Raw genomic sequence first — 18,918 nt, 5'->3', positions numbered from 1 at the left:
CGCTGTTCCCAAGTCTGCCATCGCTCTCCCTCACATCCTTGATGAGACTGGCCCAGCCTTCCCCCAGCCCGGTCCTACTCTCTTTGTTTTCTGCAGACTCCAAGCTCAGTGCTCAGCCACTGTCAGCTCACACTCAAGGCCTCCACATCTAGGCAGAACCTGTGTAGGGTTTCCCTAGCCTCTTCTCATGAGCCCTTGACCTCCCAATCAGCCTAGATGCAGTCATAGACAGTTCTAGAAGTAACCAGTAGAGAAGACTTTTCCCACTGTGGCTTGGAGAATGGCTGTGGGTCCCCACCCTCCCCAGGGATTCTGCCCATGTTCCCATACTGGTCCAGAGGAGAAGGGGGACTGGGCACAGGGCTCCTGACCAAAAGGGGTAGGTTCTCCACCTGAAGCCCCCACTTGCCTCAGAGGCTCTCATTTTGTGGCCTTCCTCATTCCCACTTCAGACGGCCAGGCCCACCCACTGTCCCTCCTGACACACTTAGGATATGAAAACACGCATGCACACACACACCACCACCACCACCCCCACACTCCTGCCCCAGCCTCAGGGGCTCAGCTGGGCATGGAAGCGTGGCACAGCCCTCTTGCTCCTGCAGTCCCAGAAAATCCGGCAAGATGCTGGGGCTGAGCTCTGCTAAGGTTCTCTAAGCCAGGACCACTGTTCTTCTTACAGAGGTGACCAGTCCTTTTACAAGCCAGTGTGGATGAGCCCATGCTGGGTCATACAGTGTGGACATAGCCAGTACTGTAGGTGGCACCCAGTACTGCTTGGGCCAGGAAGGACTGGTCTGATGTGCTCCTGGCACAGGGCGAGGCCCCTTCCTGGCCCAGCTCCCGCCCCTCCCGGACCTAGTGAGGCCGCCCAAAGCTGCTCTCCTCCCCGGTGGATAGACACTGGAAACACTTAGCACACCAGCTTCCTGATACAGCCTTGGGAGCCAAGGATCTGACTCTGAGGAAGAGTGGGAAACGGCAGCCGCCCGAGGTGCAGGAGGAGGCGTGACTGTCAGGAGCCTGGCCAGCATCTCAGGTAGAGGGCAGGGACCTCCCACCTGCCTGCAGGCTGTGGCCTGCCTGAGGGGGGGCAGAGTTTGGGGAGGGCAGTAAAGAGACCTGCACCTGCTGCAGTCCACCTGGTGCCGCAGAGGGGAGGGGCAGCTGGGTCACAAGAGTGGGCATCATACAGATGGGGAAACTAAGGCCCAGAGAGGGGAAGACATGCCTTAGGGGTACAGATGGAGTTGCACCTCAACCACAGTCTGGTTCTCCAAATGCTGGGGGAGTGTGGTATGGACACTCTCACACACAAGGACAGGAAGACAGGTATTGGGGAGGGGAAAGGGAGAAGGAAGGAGAGAGATCTGAGTTTTTTATTGTGAGGGAGGCACACTCCCACCCACTCCCCAGATGTACAGGGGTTACTGAATGAGATAATGCCTGGAGGGAAGCCCTCAGAATGCTTCATCCCACCCTATACCTTCACCCCCATCCAGTGACACCAAGGAGACCCACTGACAGGGACATCATCTGGAAGAGCTGATGAGCACTAGGCTCTGAGTTTCCCTTGAACTGAAGCATATGGTTCCTGCAGCAGCTATGTGCAGCCATAGTCCCCATCTTAGAGATAGGGAAACTGAGGCACAGGGTGGGGGGCATGAAAAGACTTGTCTAATGGCTTGAGATCTGAAGTCATTACGCACTACAGGGTCCTGTGGCACATCCATTGGACACAGTCCCAAGGTGGAACACAAGAGACCTAGTGAATGGCAGAAGATGGAAGCATGACCATCAATTATCTATTTACACACCTGCTGTGCCCTGCCAAGAGCCAGGAGGGCTGGGGCCGTGGGGGGTGAGGGGGTGAGGGGGTGGTGAACTCACCACACACACCATTCACAGGGTCAATGGGATGTGAGTAAGGTTTTGAAAAGGATCAGAGGCCGGGCAGTGGTGGCGCACGCCTTTAATCCCAGCACTCGGGAGGCAGAGGCAGGCGGATCTATGTGAGTTCGAGGCCAGCCTGGGCTACAGAGTGAGTTCCAGGACAGGCTTCAAAGCTACACAGAGAAACCCTGTCTCAAAAAACCAAAAAAAAGAAAAAAGAAAGAAAGAAAGAAAGGAAGGAAGGAAGGAAGGGAGAGAGAGAGAGAGAGAGAGAGAGAGAGAGAGAGAGAGAGAGAGAAAGGAGAGAGAAAGAAAGAAAGAAAGAAAGAAAGAAAGAAAGAAAGAAAGAAAGAAAGAAAGAAAGAAAGAAAGAAAGAAAGAAAAGGATCAGAGTGGAGAGCCCATTAGCCTTCACCCTGAACCCCTTCAAACCACAGACAGAACCTTCCAGAACTACCTCATCCTCCCCTCCCCCCAGAGCAGAGAGACTGCTCCTGCATAGTCTCCCCGTCCTTAAGGACAGTCCCCATCTAGGAGGAAAATCCCCACACTAGCTTCAGTGTGGAAACAGGCACTGCTCAGGGGAGGGGGTGTGGGGGATGGGAAGGCTGGAAAGGGCTTCTTAGACTCAGAGAAAGAGTTTACTGTGTGCACTCTTTACCCAAGGGGCTTCATGTACCCCTAGCAACCATGCTGGCATCCAATTGGCTGGCATCCAATCTGCTGTCCTTCAGGGGAAAAATGCCTCTGGTTCAGAAAGGTAAATCAACTTGTCTGGGGCAGCACAGCTCTTCCTTACAGACCTACTCTCTGTCACCTAGCCTGTCGCCTGGGCACTGTGCGCCCGCCTGTCCTGAATGTAGCCTGTCAGTCACATTCCATTCTCCTGTAAAGGACATAAGAATTGTATATCCACACTCAGAAGGAGCAGTATCTCTGTTCTAGGTCAGCTTCTCCATCTGTCAAGTGGGTGCACAACCTACTGAGCCCTTGGAGAGGCAGTGAATCTTCAGTCCCAGGCCTTTGTCTGCAGATAGCTCAGGAAGTACTGATTTTGTTTGCATGGGGGCAACCCAAGCATTCCCCAGGCGAGTGCAAGGCCAGTCATGTGGTGCCTTCCCGGAGGTCGTGTGACTCAGGCCACCAGCTGCACCTCGGATGCTGGATACTGTGTTTACGAGGGATGCTTGGACTCCTTTGATTTGGGAACAGAGGGCTGAGCTCTGTCCTGGACAGTGTGGGTGGCAGCTCAGTGACCAGTCGATGGACTTAGGCCCTCTCTGTTTGCTCCTCCGATAACTCTGCTGACTTTGGTTAATATTCACTAGCAGACTCCCCTATGGCCCGCGGGGCACCCACTGTTTAAATACAGGCTAGAACACAGCTCTGTCTCTCCAGCCTTCACCACTCAGCTCTGGGACAGCAAGTGGTGAGTATATTTTTTTTCCCTGGGGAGATCTTGGAGGTGCCCCTGGGTCCCTGCATCTCCCAAGCAGACAGCAGATCTGAGACCAGGGCAATACAAGGAAGATAAAGTTCATCGCACCTGTGGCACCTAGGCCTCCTGTTGCCATGGGAACAGCAGTCCCTAAGGTCCTTTCTTGAACCAAGCTGCCCAGTACCTAGCTAGTGCCTTCAGGTGACAGACAACTAAGACGGAGAGGGCCAAGGTGCAGCCACAGCCATTTCCAAGCACCTGCCCTTCTCTGGCTTTTCCTGTGCGGTCTTTTCCAGCCCCTCCCGCTCCTGTATTGGGGTGTGGACCTTCCCCTTCAGCAGATAAGCAAGGTAAGGTTAGAAGCATGGTGGGAGCTACTGCTGGCAGGCTGGCCTCTCCAGCTGCACCCAGATCACATTATGGGGCCTCAGGGTGGCTGGCTGATCCAGGCATAGTGGCCTGTGAGTTCTCCTTGCATCATGGGTGTGTGTGTGTGTGTGTGTGTGTGTGTGTGTGTGTGTGTGTGTGTGTGTGTGTGTGTGTGTGTGTGTATGTGTGATTTCAGCTCCACGGTCCTCACTGGAGGAGGCTATTGTACTTATCCACACTTTACAGACAAGAAAATGGGGAACAGAGAGGGTGATAGGTTGCCCCGATCATACACAGCCCAGTGTCCAAACTGGGGCAGCTGCTCCAGACTCTACTCTTGACCTTGCTGACTGAGCCATTCTCTTTTTGGGGCTAGCCTCCAGGCATCTGATAGTAGCACTGGATAGCTGCTAATCTCTCTGCTCTATTGGGCAGAAGAGCTTTACCCTTCCCCCAGCCAGCCTTGTTTTACAGAGGGTGGGAGGGGTTTGGTTTACCACCGTGGTATTCTGGAGACTAAGGTGGGCAAGGGCAAGGTGGCCAGAGTCCCATGAGCCCACCAAAGCAGCCAGAGCAGGATAATAAGGGGAACTTCTGGGTGCTTTGTAGGTGTCTCTGCACACTGGTTCTCTGAGCCAGTCACCTCATCCTCGATGCTCCAAAAGACTTAGCAATTGGTGTAAGATCACAGAGAGAAACGATCGGGCCTCAGACCTGTCATTTTAGCACCAATGATTTTGTCATTTAGCCAAGCCGCCTCTGACATCTATTTCAAGTCTTCGGGTTCAATTCTGTACATAGAGAAGGGTTCAACCCTAGAACTAAAATGTGGGGTTAAACACTAGCTCTTTTTGCAGCTGGTTCTGTGGGTTTTAGAATGTGATTTGGACCTCAGTTTTTCTTCCCATAAAATGGAACTAATGCTAAGCATTGAGGGGAGGTTAGATGAGGTAGGTATAAAACACATTTAGTGAGCATAGCCAGGACTGGACTCACATCGCACATGGCTGCTAACAGGCAGTGCGTGTGGAGGTGATGGGACACGCACCTGACTCAGGGGCAGGCACGACCTAGCAGGAGTCATGGTCATGGGGGGCTCTGGCTGCTAACCAGATCTCAGGACAAGCTCCCATGTGTAGAGGCTTGGGGGGTTCCAGTGCCTGTCTGCTCTCTGAGCCTGGCCTGCTCCTGTCACGCCCCTTTCTTCAAAGGCCTTTTGTCTGTCAGTGCAAACAGGAACTGAGGCTTAAAGAGATGAGGTCATTTGCCTAAGGCCACACTGGCAGTCAGTGGCAGAGCCAGGATCTCACAGGTTGAGGGCTCCCACAGGTTTTGGGCTCCCACAGGTTGTGGGCTCCCCCAGGTTTTGGGCTCCCTCAGGTTGTGGGCTCCCGCAGGCTGTGGGCTCCCACAGGTTGTGGGCTCCCACAGGCCGTGGACCGCCACAGTTGATTTCATTTGCTGTTCTTAGCTGGAACTGGTGCAGAACAAAGCAAAGGGGAAGGCATTGTCTTTCTCTGGCCTCCTAAGGGCCACTCCCACCAGCCTCTGACGTCAGAATGTCACTCTGAGTGATGTCCAGATTATTTGCTTCTGTGACCCTACACCACTAGATCTTAAGCTTCTTCCTCCTTTCCGGTTGACCTGGGAGGGATGGGGGTCACAGGAGATCACCTCTTACAGATTAGAGAGAAAGCAGGGCTCAGAGCCCTGAGGTTCAAATATGCTGGGATGCATAATGCACCTGACTGGACATGTGAGACCAGAGTCAGGGCCTGTGACAGTTAATATCCATTGTCATCTTGGTTGCCTAAGGCAGTAGTGAGGCACCAAAGGCCTTTTCAAAGAAGATTAACTGAGATGGTAATCTGCTCCAAATGTCCATCCCATGGGTGGAGGTCCCAGGTAGAACGAAAAGGAAAAAGTGAGCTGAGCTCTGGCCTTGCTCTGCCGGTTCCTCCCCCTCTGAGATGTGAACCAGCAGCCACTTTAGGCTGCTGCCACCAGCATGCCTTCCTGCCATGAAGCTCCATGTCCCCTCACACTGTGACCAGAATGAACCTCTTCCCATTTAAGTTACTTCCCAACTATTTGACCCGGTCCTGACATTCCCAAATGTGAAACCTGAGCTCATTGCTGTGCCAGTCAGTGGCGGGTTCTCTCCAGGCCTCAGACCCTTCACCATCCAAGGAGGAAATCAGGGAGGTGGTGGGTGGTGGGACCTGGGAAAGATGGGAGAGAATGTGCTCACCCCGGCAGGGCCTCTCTCCTTCCCCATGCTAGCCTTGCCTCCTTAAAGCTCAGCAGCCCGCAAATAGGAGAGCACCCCCTCTTATCCTTCCCTAGAAAAAGACCCTTGGAACTAGAGTCCAACGTCTGAGATGAGGAAATGGCTCAGTCTGTACACTTGCCACACAAGCATGAGTTTGCTCCCTAGAACCCAAGTAACAAGGCCAGGTGTAGAGGCATGCTCTTGCGTTCCAGCACTAGGGGGATGGACACAGGCAATTCTCTGGCTTGCTGGCCAGCTAGCCTAGCTGACTTGTCAGTCTCCGGGCCAACAAGACACTGTTTCATAAGAAAAGTTGGATGACACCCTAGGACCCACCCCCTGAAGAGGACCTCTGGCCTCTACATATATGTGCACACGTACCAGCACCTGCACAAATGTGTGCACACACATACAGAGTGCAGCATCTGTGCACAGGCATATCCTCCTCTTAGCTCTCCCTAGACCCACTTCATACACCTAAGGCTGTGCTGTCTGGGTTCTGCCTTCCAAATGCTGTTGGATACCTAGTGAATAGTGATGGCCATGTCAGGGAGCCACAGCCTCTGGCCTGAGATCACTTGGTGTGTTCTCACCAAGTAAGTGAAGGCCTAGCCTCTCGATGAAGGTGGGAAATTTCCACAGGATTCACCAAAATCCAAACAGGAAGTAACAGAGACATGGGAGAGATGGAAATATACAGACCTAGATTCAGTGCTGTTTCAGCCGTAACACACTGACTTGTTTAAGAAAACATCAACATGTATTATGTAACGTGTGGTCACCTCTTCAGACTATTTACAGCGAAGAGCAGAAGGCACATGGTGGGCAGAGAGATGTCATGCATCGTTTTGTCATATAGTTGGAAAGATCCTTTCCCAGGTCAAGGGCAGGCAAAACTCAGTATTTCTTCTCTTCAATTTTACCCTGACTTGCAGATCCCAGACTGGAGGGTGCCTTTTATTATAATAAGATGATAATTTTAACTATGGGTCTAGGGACTGTGGCTCACTTGGTAGGATGTTCACTGAGCACATGTGAAGCCCAGAGCTACACAGAGGCCATGGGAGTACACTCCTGTCATCCCAGCACTCAAGAGGTAGAGATGGGAGGAGCTGGTTGGTGTTCAGGGTCATCCTCAGCTATATAATGAGTTTAAGGCTAGCCTAGGACTCATGAGATTATCTCAAAAAGTATTTTTTACATTAGTTCATTATTGAGCTAATAGCAACCATGAACATTCTTCATAGCTGCAAGCTGGGCTTCCTCATCTGTAGCCAGAGCATTGGGTTGTAGACTAAAGGCTTGTGGCATGGCAGAGTAGGGGGAATTCTGTGGAACAGGGTAGGCTGGGACTGCAGATGTGACCTTGACTTTGACCATCTCCGGGCAGAGTCTGTCCTCTGTGGTGCAACCCAGGCTTTGCCCCTCCCTCTTACCTCACTTCAGCCATGCAACACGTTGTAATCTGTCATGTAGGTCCTGGGAATTGAACCAAGGTCCTCTGCTAGAGTACCAAGTGCTCTGACCTGCTGAGCCATCTTTCCAGTCCACCTGGGTTGGTATTTTTTTAGAACCTTAGCCTTCCCTGTGTGCCCAAGTTCCTGGCCACCAGCATGCATCTCTTCTCCTGTGATGACCAGCACACCTTCAACATGGTCTCTCTGGGGACCAGAGGTGACACTCACACCTGGATTCTGGAGGCCCTCCATGGATTTTTCCAGCTTCAAACGACTGTTAGTCCAGATCACCCCCTAATCCCCTTGTAATTACTGACAAATCCATTTCTCACCCTGTGCCTTGGTTTCTTCCTTGTAAAACGGGGCAGGTGGAAATTGAACAGATAGAAGCATGGGTCCAGAACCAGACCACTCACTGTACATGACTTAGGTCTGCTGTGTTATTTGTTATTTATGGACTCTGAATGTGTGTCTTAACATCTCCCTTACCAGCCAACTGAAGGGGAGCAACCGTTTCCCCACAGGACCCTGAGAGTTCACACACATGAAGGCTCAGGACAGCACTGGGGAGATGGAGAGCATCTGATCTGATCTTGCTCTCGTTGTTTTCACACACATTTGTGTGTGAGGTGTGAGCATGTGTGTGTGCTCACATGTATGTGGAAACATGCATGTGGAGGATTCAAACGGATGTTGGATGGTTTCCTCAACTACTCTCCACTATATTCATTGGGGCAGTGTCTCTCGCTAATCCAAGAGTTCAGAGATTCTGGTTAGCAAGCCAGCCAGCTTGCCTCTGGAGTCCCCTGTCTCTTCCCACTCACCGTCCTCCTGCCTTCCCCCATGGTGGAATTGCAGGTGGTTGCTATGCCCACGTTTTCTGAATTCCTATTCTCACACTCGCGTATCAAGTGCTTTACCCACAGACCTGTCTCCAGTTTTCTTCTTAACAGTTTTTCTTCAATGACAGCAATTTGGAACAGTGCTTGATCTAAGCTGGGCACGCAGCAGCCATTAATAGACGGCGGTTACTTTTGCATTGTGCCAAGTGGTAACTGATGAGAGTCACCACAGCCCCGACTCCCTTGCAGTTTACATGTCTTCCTGTGTCTTGCAGAAAAATGGCATCCTCCATCCCAAGGGGGATCCTGCTGCTGGTAGGCCTGTGTTGCCTGGTCTCCAGCTTCCTGGCTGAGGATGTCCAGGAGAAAGAAGCCTCCCAGCAGGATCAGGAGCACCTAGCCGACCATAAGATCTCTTCAAACCTGGCAGACTTTGCCTTCAGCCTGTACCGGGAGCTGGCCCATCAGTCCAATACGACCAACATCTTCTTCTCCCCCATGAGCATCGCCACAGCCTTCGCTATGCTCTCCCTGGGGACCAAGGGTGACACTCACAGCCAGATTCTAAAGGGCCTAGAGTTCAACATCACAGAAATAACCGAGGCTAAGATGCACGAGGGCTTCCATCACCTCCTCAAGACCCTCAACAAGCCAGACAGTGAGCTTCAGCTGACCACAGGCAATGCCCTGTTCATCCACAACCAACTGAAGCTGGCGGAGAAGTTCCTGGCAGACGTCAAGAACTATTACCACTCAGAAGCCTTCCATGTCAACTTCACAGACTCAGAAGAGGCCAAGAAAGTGATCAATGGTTTTGTGGAAAAGGGAACCCAGGGAAAGATAGCTGATTTAGTGAAGGACCTTGACAAAGACACAGTTCTCGCCCTGGTGAATTACATTTTCTTTAAAGGTAAGATGGCATAACCGGCTTGAGCTGGTTAGGGGTGTCTCCATGCATAGTCTCAGGGACCAGGTTCTGAGCTCTCCCTCTGGGCTGTGTCGCTCTCTCTGTCTCATCACATTCCTGATTCTGTGGTGGGGAAACTGTCATATTTTAAATCGTCAGTAAGTTTGGGAGCTGTCAGCAGTCAAATCGGCTGACTTCTTTGAAGGACTGACCAGAGGCTTTATGTTCTAATGCTCACTGAAGACCCCTACAAAGGAGGCTCGGGATGTGCAATCCTTCCCCAACCTCAGGACCAAGTGTATCGGGGGTGAAGAGAGCACCATGGAACATACTTTCAGCAGCTCTTCTGTTGCATACCAGTATGAACTCTGAACACATGGGCTTATATGTTCTGCCCCTGCTGTCTTTTAGTCTTGATGTTGGACAAGACATTTTATGTGTTTGAGGTATGACTGTCCATAGGACCAGACACAAAGCTGCCTGACTGCTGTGAGGTAATGAAAGAATTAGTGACTAGTGTACACGGTGTAAACAGGGACTGTTTGGATGTAAGCACTTGATCAAGCATCCTTGACCCTAGGCATCACCTCCTGCCTCAAAGTGGTTAGGTCAGGAGTCTATGGTAAGCACCTGTGCCCCAGAGAAACCATCTGAGGAGGTCTGGGAGTCAAATCCAGGAACTGCTCTGCCCACCACGGCTTTCTTGCCCCTAGGAAGAGTCTTATGAGCAGAGTATCAGGTCAACACAGCTCAAGTCCCAGCTCTTTGTGACAAGAGCAGGTGTCAACCCCTCCCCAACCCCTTCACCTCTTCCTAGCCAATCAGAAGGTGGGGTTAGGGTTCCTTATGTCCTTCTCATTCTGACAGCCTTGATGGTGGATCCCTGTGAGCCTCGCCAACTCTAACACCTTTGGTGATGTGTCTTTGAGACTCTTACCCATTCTGATGTCCTTGTTGGTGGGTCCCTGAAGTTCCTGCCCACTCCAGTGATCTAGATGATGGTGGTTTTATACAGTAGATGGCCATTTGCACTGAACCCAAAGGGACTTGAGGTACCCAGAACATTTGTCCTGAGTGATAACTGAAATCACAGTTACCAGTGAGTGTGCTACCCCGATAAGAAGCTAGCAAATAGAATTGCTGTCAAGATTTCCATTTATAACCCCGAATCACCATTCGATAAGCATATAATACTTATTTGAAATGCTTTCTAGGCATATCGGGAATGGTAGCTGTCAACATCTGTAATCTGTATAGTTTGAGTCCTCCTCTAGCCTTGAGTCAACCTCACCAAAGTCCCTGGGTAGCCTGGAAGGCTAGTAGTGTCCCCCTGTGCACATGAAAAGCCAAGGCCCTGGGTCACCACCTCACTGGCTAAGCCCTCTTTACACTCTCCACCCCCAACTCTTGCCCCTCTGCAGGCAAGTGGAAGAAGCCCTTCGATGCAGAGCACACCAAGGAAGCTGACTTCCACGTGGATAAGTCCACCAAGGTGAAGGTGCCCATGATGCACCGTCTGGGCATGTTTGATGTGCATCACTGCAACACTCTATCCAGCTGGGTGCTGCTGATGGATTACCTGGGCAACGCCACTGCCATCTTCATCCTGCCTGATGACGGCCAGATGCAGCATCTAGAGCAAACTCTCACCAAGGAAATGATTTCCAAGTTCCTGGAGAACAGGCACACAAGGTAACTCCCCAGACAGAGACCTTCTCCTGAGGGTCCAAGCCTGTCCAAAGGTCACCAAGTGCTTGCAGAGGGTGGACTTCATCCCAGCGTCTCCAGCCCTGGGAGAGAAATGTCACTCTGCTGCGTTGGCCTTAGCTTCCCCTGAGAATCAGATTCAAGGGGTATCCGTGGCTCAAGAAAGGGGATTGACCAAACACTGCAGGGCATATAGTGAGACATGGTTCCATGTGAACACCCCGAACCTGCCTGAAGGGCTTCTCAGAGGAGGTGGCATTTTAGGGGCTTCCAGGAGCCAATCTGATGGATCTCATTCTCTTATGCTAGATGGGGACAGTGTCAAAGAAAAGCACACCCAAACTCTTTCTCATCCCTCGGTGGGTAGTGACGTGTTCAGTGGGACAACCAGCCAGAAACAACTCCCAAACAGGATGGGTCTCAGCAGAACCCAGCAGTGCCATGAAACTCCTTTAACCTGAACTCTTTCCTGACCACCAGGTCAGCCAATCTATACTTTCCCAAACTGTCCATCTCTGGAACCTACAACTTGAAGACAGTCCTGAACCCACTGGGCATCACTCAGGTCTTCAGCAATGGGGCCGACCTGTCTGGAATCACAGAGGATGCCCCCCTGAAGCTCAACAAGGTGAGGTTACCTGACTCTGGCGGTGTGTCTGTAGGGTAGTATAGCCTGTGAGGTAGCTTGGGGAAGAGGGAAGGTGTGCAGACAGAGTCCGGGCTGAGCTCTTCCTGAGGACGCTCTGGATTCACCTGCACAGGACGTGGTCAGGTGTCAGCTGGAAGGGTGGATGGAATTATAGGGCCTTTCCTGAGGTGCTGCCCCAGTCCTTGGTCTCCAGGGACTTTGAGTTCTTGGACTCAGTTTATATATATTCACATAGAGACTTAGGCCTGGTGACCTCCGAGAGTGTTCAGGAATCCTCCATCTCTGGCATTTAGAGCTAACTAGTGGGCTGCCGATTTTGAATTTTGAGTTCAACCGAACAGGCCACTGGTTCAGAGAAATGAAAGGCAGTTCAGAATGGGCAGAACATCCTGAAGAGTCCAGACACTGAAGGCCGTTTTCGGAACCCCTGTCACCTGCTCACAGCCACACACTGGGAAGGGGACACTTGTGCCGAGGACATGAAGTTCCTCTCCTTGGGAAGCTGCGGGCTGCACCCAAGGCCGTAAGAGATGGAATCAGGAAGGGACAATGGAGGGGAGTGGACCAAGGCAGGCCAACACTAAGAGACAAGGAGAGCCCTCAGGCAATCACCTTGGAAGGGAACTTGGGAAGCAGCAGGGGAACATGGAGGGAAGACACGTTCTCTAGTGACGTCCTCCCTAGATGAGTGCCATATGAGATCTCGCTCCAGCCAGGAGTGGCCATCACGCCACCCTCCACCAGCCTTTGCTTCTCTCCCCACAGGCTGTGCATAAGGCCGTGCTGACCATCGATGAGAGAGGGACGGAAGCTGCCGGGGCCACAGCTTTGGAGGCCATCCCCATGTCTGTGCCCCCTGAGGTGAACTTTGACAAGCCTTTCCTTGCCATAATATGTGACAGCCACACTCAGAGCCCCCTCTTTGTGGGAAAAGTGGTGGATCCCACACAGTAATCACCATTCTCAGATGTCACCCTTTCCGGATTGGGTCCCCTCCCCGATGACATTAAATACAGGCTGGCCTGGCCCATGCCTGAGTGCCACTGCAAATCCTGGACTCTGTGGTTTCTGGGCCCCTTTATGTCTTGAATTTGTTGTGGACTTGAGGTCACAGTTCGTCTTGATGTCCACCCATGCAAATAGGTTATGGGCAGAAGACCATGGCTGAGACCATGGACACAACCTGGAACTATCTGCTCTTGGAAACATCTGTCATTTCTGGAACCCTTGAGGGACCATGTGGTTCATGCTCAAAGACCCAGGGTCCACCAAGTGCTTAGGTCCCTCTACTGACTTCTCTCCCTCTGTCCTATGCCCTGGGATGGAGTCCCACCCCACTGCCAGTGGGGCCACACCCCATGGCAACCCTCTCAGGCTACCAGAGCTGCCAGCTCAGGACCTGGCTGTCAGCTTCAGCATCTCCAGATTCCATAAAGTCAGGATCACATGCCCCTCTCATTCCACCGTGTTACCTCCCTACAACTGCCCCCCTCCCCAATCTCACCCAGAATTTCCTGAGAATGGCTGGAGGAGATGGTTGTGTGTCTTTTCCTAGGGATATATGGACAAACATCTACTCACCCCAGGCAGGGTACTAATGATGTCACTGCACCCAAGTCTAGCTTGGTGAAGCCGTGGGTTTATTTGGGGTAATTTACAGAGCGTAGATGACCCAAGGGCAATGCATCACTGAAAAGCCCGCCCCCAGCATGAGTGACAGCTTGTGATAGCTGCATCTCGGGAGTCCCCCGTATAATTTGCAGGGAACTCCACAGTAGAGTTTGCTTTCCCAGCTATTGCTTACTGCTTCCGTATGTATGGTCAGGGAGGGACGTGTAGGCCAGAGAGGAGCTTATAACTCTCCTCATAACTTTTATAGGCTTCCTGAGTCTTGTTCTCCACTTTCTGTCATGTGTGACCCCCTCTCCTTCCTCCTCCCTCCAGAAAAGAACATTTCAGTTCAAAGCAAGTAACTACCCAACAAAACAACTACACACCAGAGCCCTTCCTCCAAGGAGCTGGAACAGGACCCCACCCCACTCCTTGTGGTTTCCTTCCTGCTTAGGTGTTTGGGAGAGGGGGCTCATGCATCTCCTAGAAGCAGTCCTTCCCCCCAGTGAGCAGGGTGGGCACCTCTGGGTCTCAGACTCTGTCTCTGTCTTACAATCCTAGGCCTACCAGGTCCTGGAAGGTCTCCCATCTTCATCCTCAGTCACAGGACCATGGTCTGCAGATGGCTCTGGATGGCCATCACAGGGGATCTTAGGCTGTGGGACAGAGCAAACTTCTTATGGGCCCCAGGGTTTCTCCAAGGTCACTCCTGCCTACTCTCTATGAGGTCCATACTCCAGTTCTTCCCTTCTCTGTCCACACCACGGCCTTCTAGGGATAGTCACGTCTCCAGAGCTGTGGCAGGCTATCTTGGGAGCTGCCCTGGTCACCAGGCCAGACAGCCCCAATGACTGCAACAACCAGAAGTCCATTGGATGAAGAAGAATGGACTTCTTGTCTGACTTTTCCCAGGATGCACCTATTCTGGGGGTGCCCTGCCTACCCTAAGCTGACCTAGGGGTCCTCCTGGCTACTCTCTGGATGAGAATGGACAGAAAAGCACAAGGTTGAGTCATGGAGTTTCCCGTAAGTATAAAAGGTCACCAGTCTGCAGTGTCACACGGTTTAGCCTATTATTGGGTCCTGACTGTTGACTGAACAAACAGCATATTCACCTCAGTGTCTCCAACCTCAATTGCTTCTAAAGACACAAATGCCATCAGTCACCAGAAAGGCTTTAAACCCTGAGGCTCTGATGACATATATTATGAAAATACTTGCTGTGTGACCTGAGTAAAGTTGGCAAACTTTTTTTTTCCTCTCTGAGCCCCGTTCCTCATCACTGACAACCTGAATTTGAGCTGGCAAGAGGTTTGGTCCAGGAACTGCTTTCTTAAACCCACGAGAGCTGGTTGGGGAGTTGGCTCTGAGGCTTGCCTTTCTGAGCCCCTGCAGATCAGACACCCTAGCTGGTACCCAGTATTTTCTCATGGGGTCCTGTGGCCACACCCCAACCCTGGGTGCAGATGGGCTGTGCTCTCATTCACCCAATCTGCAGATGAGAAAAGTGAGGCTCTGAGAGGCTGCTTCCCTCTTCCTCAGCTGGGTAGCTAGTAAGTAGCAAAACCCACTTACTGGGAGGCACCTGGTCCTCCAAACCCCAGCCCTTCAGTCCACTGCTGGCTGCACACAGATCTAGTCCCTCCTCACCCTGGGAACCATGCTGAGACTTCTGCCTCCAATGTCAACCTCAGGAAAACAACGTGACTCCTACCTTCTACCAAGCTGCGCTGTCAGGTGTTTTTTTTTTTTTTTTTTTTTTTTTGCCCACAATGCAACAGGGTAACTGAGCTGCCCTGTGTAGCCCAGAATGTGGGTCTTCTAGTCCTAGGTCTGGCTGCCCGCTGTCCACACACCCCATCCACCCAGCATCAGAACTATCAAGTGCACACTGGTCCAACTACCTCAATTTCTCTGCCCCAGTTGAAGCTACCAGCAGAGTTGCTGGGGGGGGGGGTACTAGGTGCTCTAGTTCCTCCACAGGCAGAGACTCCCTGGACTCTGGGACAGGTGAGAAGGAAACACAAAAACAGGCTCAGTGTGGGATGACGCAGTCAAGGCCTTACCCCTGTGCTACATGCCCCTGTTAACGTCAGGCTACTACAGGACATTGGGATGGTGGTGGTCCTAGCTAATTTGTAGGGGATGCTTTACTATGTTGATTCCGGAGAACTGGAATTTTTTGCTTTCAGGGGAAACTGGTGGGCCCTGGAATCTTTCCCCTTCCTTTAGTTTTACCCTGATTATTTGTAGTTATGGTAATGATGCCATTTTGGTCTGCTCTGCTTTTCCAGAGACTATTGCAGGAGCTCGGGCCCAACCCAAAACTTGTCATTAATAATCTACAAGCCAGTGACTGACATGTGTCCAATAATAAACATGTTATGTTCCATCCTGAGGTCAGGTTAACCTGGAGGAGTGCTGCAGTATGGCCATGAGTGTCAGTCAGTACAGAATTTGGCAAGGGATCTGCATGCAACTCACACTTCCTTGGAAAGCCCTGAGAAATGAGCCATGGCAACCAACCACCGCCAGCACTCCAGTGCATCCTACAGGCAGAGCATGGTCATTGCAGTCCTGGTCAGGTTTACCAGGACCACAATAAACAACTCCAATGCCAGCAGCTCCTGTTGTACAAACCACACCTTCGAGGCCATATGTGGCCCCTGGTACAAGACTCAGGGAAAGGTGCTCTCTCTAAGGCAAGCTCCCTCCCCAACAAGGACACAGAAACAACTGGGTCAGGAGACACACTATAACTTGGATGCAGTGAGTGTGAAAGAGAAGGCTGTGTGACCTGGGGCATGCCTCTCAACTTCTCTGTGTCTCTGGATTCTCATTTGTAAACGTATTGGTATCTGATCTCCAGTGCTTCCATGAAGCCCAGTCTCCCTGTGGGCCTGGGTGCTGGTGCAGTGGAAAGGTGGTCTCATCCCCCTTGAGGCAGGCACATGCCACTAGCTCAGCCAGCCTGGGTCTAGAAGCTCTGCTTCACACAGGCATAAGTTAGTCATCCTAACATCTGTCAATCGCAAACGAAACCCCAAAGTACCACTTTTTTGTATTTTGTCTCTAGTGGCTGGCACTGGCCAGGGTCAAGAGCCCCTACAGCAGGCTCCATGAGGAGTGGGTGTCCTCTAAGTGGCACTGTTGATATTACATGGCCAGCGTTAGTGTCACATTGTCACTTGAAGAGTGACTAGTGGAATTGCACTGAGATGTCCGGAGGCAGGGATGGAGGGAAATGAGACCTCCCTCAGCCTTTGTGTCGCCAGGATGGCACAGCTCTTGGCTTCTCCCATGTAGGGCAAGTAAAGTAACCAAGAATTCAGCCTCATCAACAGTCAGTCACCGAGGACCGGGCTCCTTGTGGCGATGGCACAATCCAGCCCACGATGACTGTGCAGCCAGGCTTCATTAATGCCACTCAAGGACATCTCCACCTCCTGACCAGAATCTGAATGATGACAAAGATCTAAAAAAGATGATGAGAGGGCTTGGGGAGACGGTGAGGCACTTTCTGCGGAAGATGGTAAGGACCTGTGATCCCAGCACCCACATAAAAGCTGGGTGTGGTGTGATCCCAGCACTGGGGAGGTAGAGATATCCCCAGGACTGGCTGGCTGTCCAGCCATCCCGGCTTAATTAGTGAGCTCCAGGCTCAGTGAGAGACCCTCTCAAGACACTAAGACAGGGAGGAATAGAGGACGACACTCAGCTGTTGGCCTCGGTGCCCATGCACACTCCCACAGACAAGGGGGCTGAGGACAGCCTACCACAAGGGCTGCATTAGAACAAGCTGGCAGTGCAGGGTTCAGGGCCAGGTAGAGTCACTGCAGAGTCTACACCAAGGAAGGGCAGGTGCCTTGATCCCTAGCTACCCAGGCTCCTTTGCTCTGAGCAGTCAAAGTCACTCTACTAGAACCAATGGGCTGATCGTGTGTTATCTGGGAACTGAGTGAACTGAATTAATAAACAATTAGAGACAAGAATGGACCTAAATTCTGCTATGTTACTTACACAGAACAAACCAAATTAGAGAAGTCCATGAAGCAAAACCACTCTGCCTATTCCTCAGCCAGGACTCTCGGGGAAAATGCAAGGATTTAGCAATATGATCGGTTTTGTTCCTTGGGTTTGTCAACTTGACAGGATCTGGAATCATCTTGGAGTGAGTCTGAGCCTGTCAATCAGGGAGGTCCTAGATTAGGTTAACTGCAATGAGAATTCCTGCCTAAATGTGGGTGATACCTTTCTGTAACAAGGGTGAGGGTGGTTGCCTAGCAGACTACAGAGTTCAATCCCTGGTATGAAAAGGGATTTGAATGACTGGGAAAGACAGCAGGCCAAGCCACAGAAAAAAGGGAAAGCAACAGCCATATCTCTCTCTCTCTCTCTCTATCTATCTATCTATCTATCTATCTATCTATCTATCTCTCTCTCTATATATATATATCTATTTATCTATCTATCTATCCATCCATCCATCTATCATCTATCTATCTATCTATCTATCTATCTATCTATCATCTATCTATCTCTCCATACATGTACATACACACACACACATATGTATTTGACATGGACAACAGCTAACACAGAAGGTCCACTAAACAGATGCTGGATTGGGTATTTTGCAGTGCCCCTGGGTCTTCCCGTCTCCCGTATTGGCCCTGTTTAGATACTTGCTCTCATACCTTCCTGCCATTTCTCCTCAAAATGTTTTTTGGCAACAAGAGGCAGCCATCTTAGGAAGTCCACTTTGACCTTCCCTGTTTCCCTAGGTCCCTTCACTCTCCTTCATCTGTGTGGGCTGGGATCCTGGACTGTGTAAAAGAGAGCCGGTAACCTCAGAACCAGCATTCACTGTTCTCTTCATCCTGGTTGTGTATACAATGTGGCCAGACACCTCAAGCTCCTGCAGTCATATCTTCCCCACCATGGTGGAGCATATCCCCTCAAACTGTGAGCCAAGTAAAGGCCTTCCTTCCTTAAGTATCTTTTGTCAGCCATTTTGTTTCAGCAACAAGGGGAGGAACTGATGTATAAGGGAACTTCCTGTATCGAATTGACAGCATGAACATAAGAGCTGTGTAAGAACACAGGAGCCCACAAATGTGCCTCCCTGCCCAGCCACCAAGTTGGCAGATATTTGGGACAGTGTCCTGAGTCCACTTTCCACCACCATTTCCAGGGGTCAGTTCAGGGTGGCATGTGATTGCCATATCTCCCTTGGCCTTAGTTTCTCACTTGCAGAACAGGAGGGCAAACCCTGGGCTTCTCCCCAACAGAAGAATGCACGGTCTTGTCAGCCCTTCCCTCCAAGTCGGCACTTTGGCATTTATCAGCTCTGCAGCCCCCATAATCGGTGCTAGAATGGCTAGCTGACTTGGAGCCAAAGGGCTGATCTCTTTAATCACAACCCCCCCAAAAACAGAGAGTCAGATAGCCCAGGCTCTGTGTCCCACTTGACTACGGGATGTCCTCACCCTTCCTACAGTCTCAGTGTCCTCACTGGCAGGTATAAGCACGAAGGTCCCTGATGTCGTGACATTCTGTGCAGATGCCACTGTGTCTGGGTGGTCTGTGTCATCCGTACCCTCACTGTGTACACTGGCTTGAAGCCAGGGATGCAGAGGACACGAGACAATTGTTCCCCAAGCTGGACTAACACGTGGAGGTAGTGGTGGAGATGGGGCTACACTGAGGGTCCTGCCCCAGAGCTCTTGGGCTGCTGTTCCAGATGACACAAATTTGGTGGCTTTGAGTGGAA

The 18,918-nt window shown here is 51.4% G+C and overlaps 1 protein-coding gene across 1 annotated transcript; it reads left to right on the top strand.

The window, feature by feature from the left end:
- Positions 1-3,163: 3,163 nt before the first annotated feature.
- On the top strand, positions 3,164-12,584 carry LOC102912709 (alpha-1-antitrypsin). Its single transcript, XM_006990919.4, has 5 exons — positions 3,164-3,322; positions 8,547-9,181; positions 10,600-10,870; positions 11,366-11,513; positions 12,300-12,584. Exons 2-5 carry the CDS (start codon positions 8,551-8,553, stop codon positions 12,486-12,488), a joined length of 1,239 nt encoding a protein of 412 aa, XP_006990981.1. The 5' UTR covers positions 3,164-3,322; positions 8,547-8,550; the 3' UTR covers positions 12,489-12,584.
- The last annotated feature ends 6,334 nt before the right edge of the window (positions 12,585-18,918 follow it).

The sequence above is a fragment of the Peromyscus maniculatus genome, chromosome 14 (assembly GCF_049852395.1).
Source record: "Peromyscus maniculatus bairdii isolate BWxNUB_F1_BW_parent chromosome 14, HU_Pman_BW_mat_3.1, whole genome shotgun sequence".
NCBI classification, from domain to species: Eukaryota; Metazoa; Chordata; class Mammalia; order Rodentia; family Cricetidae; genus Peromyscus; species Peromyscus maniculatus.
Note: the sequence above shows the minus strand (reverse complement) of the source record. Positions and strands in the feature narration are given on the sequence as shown.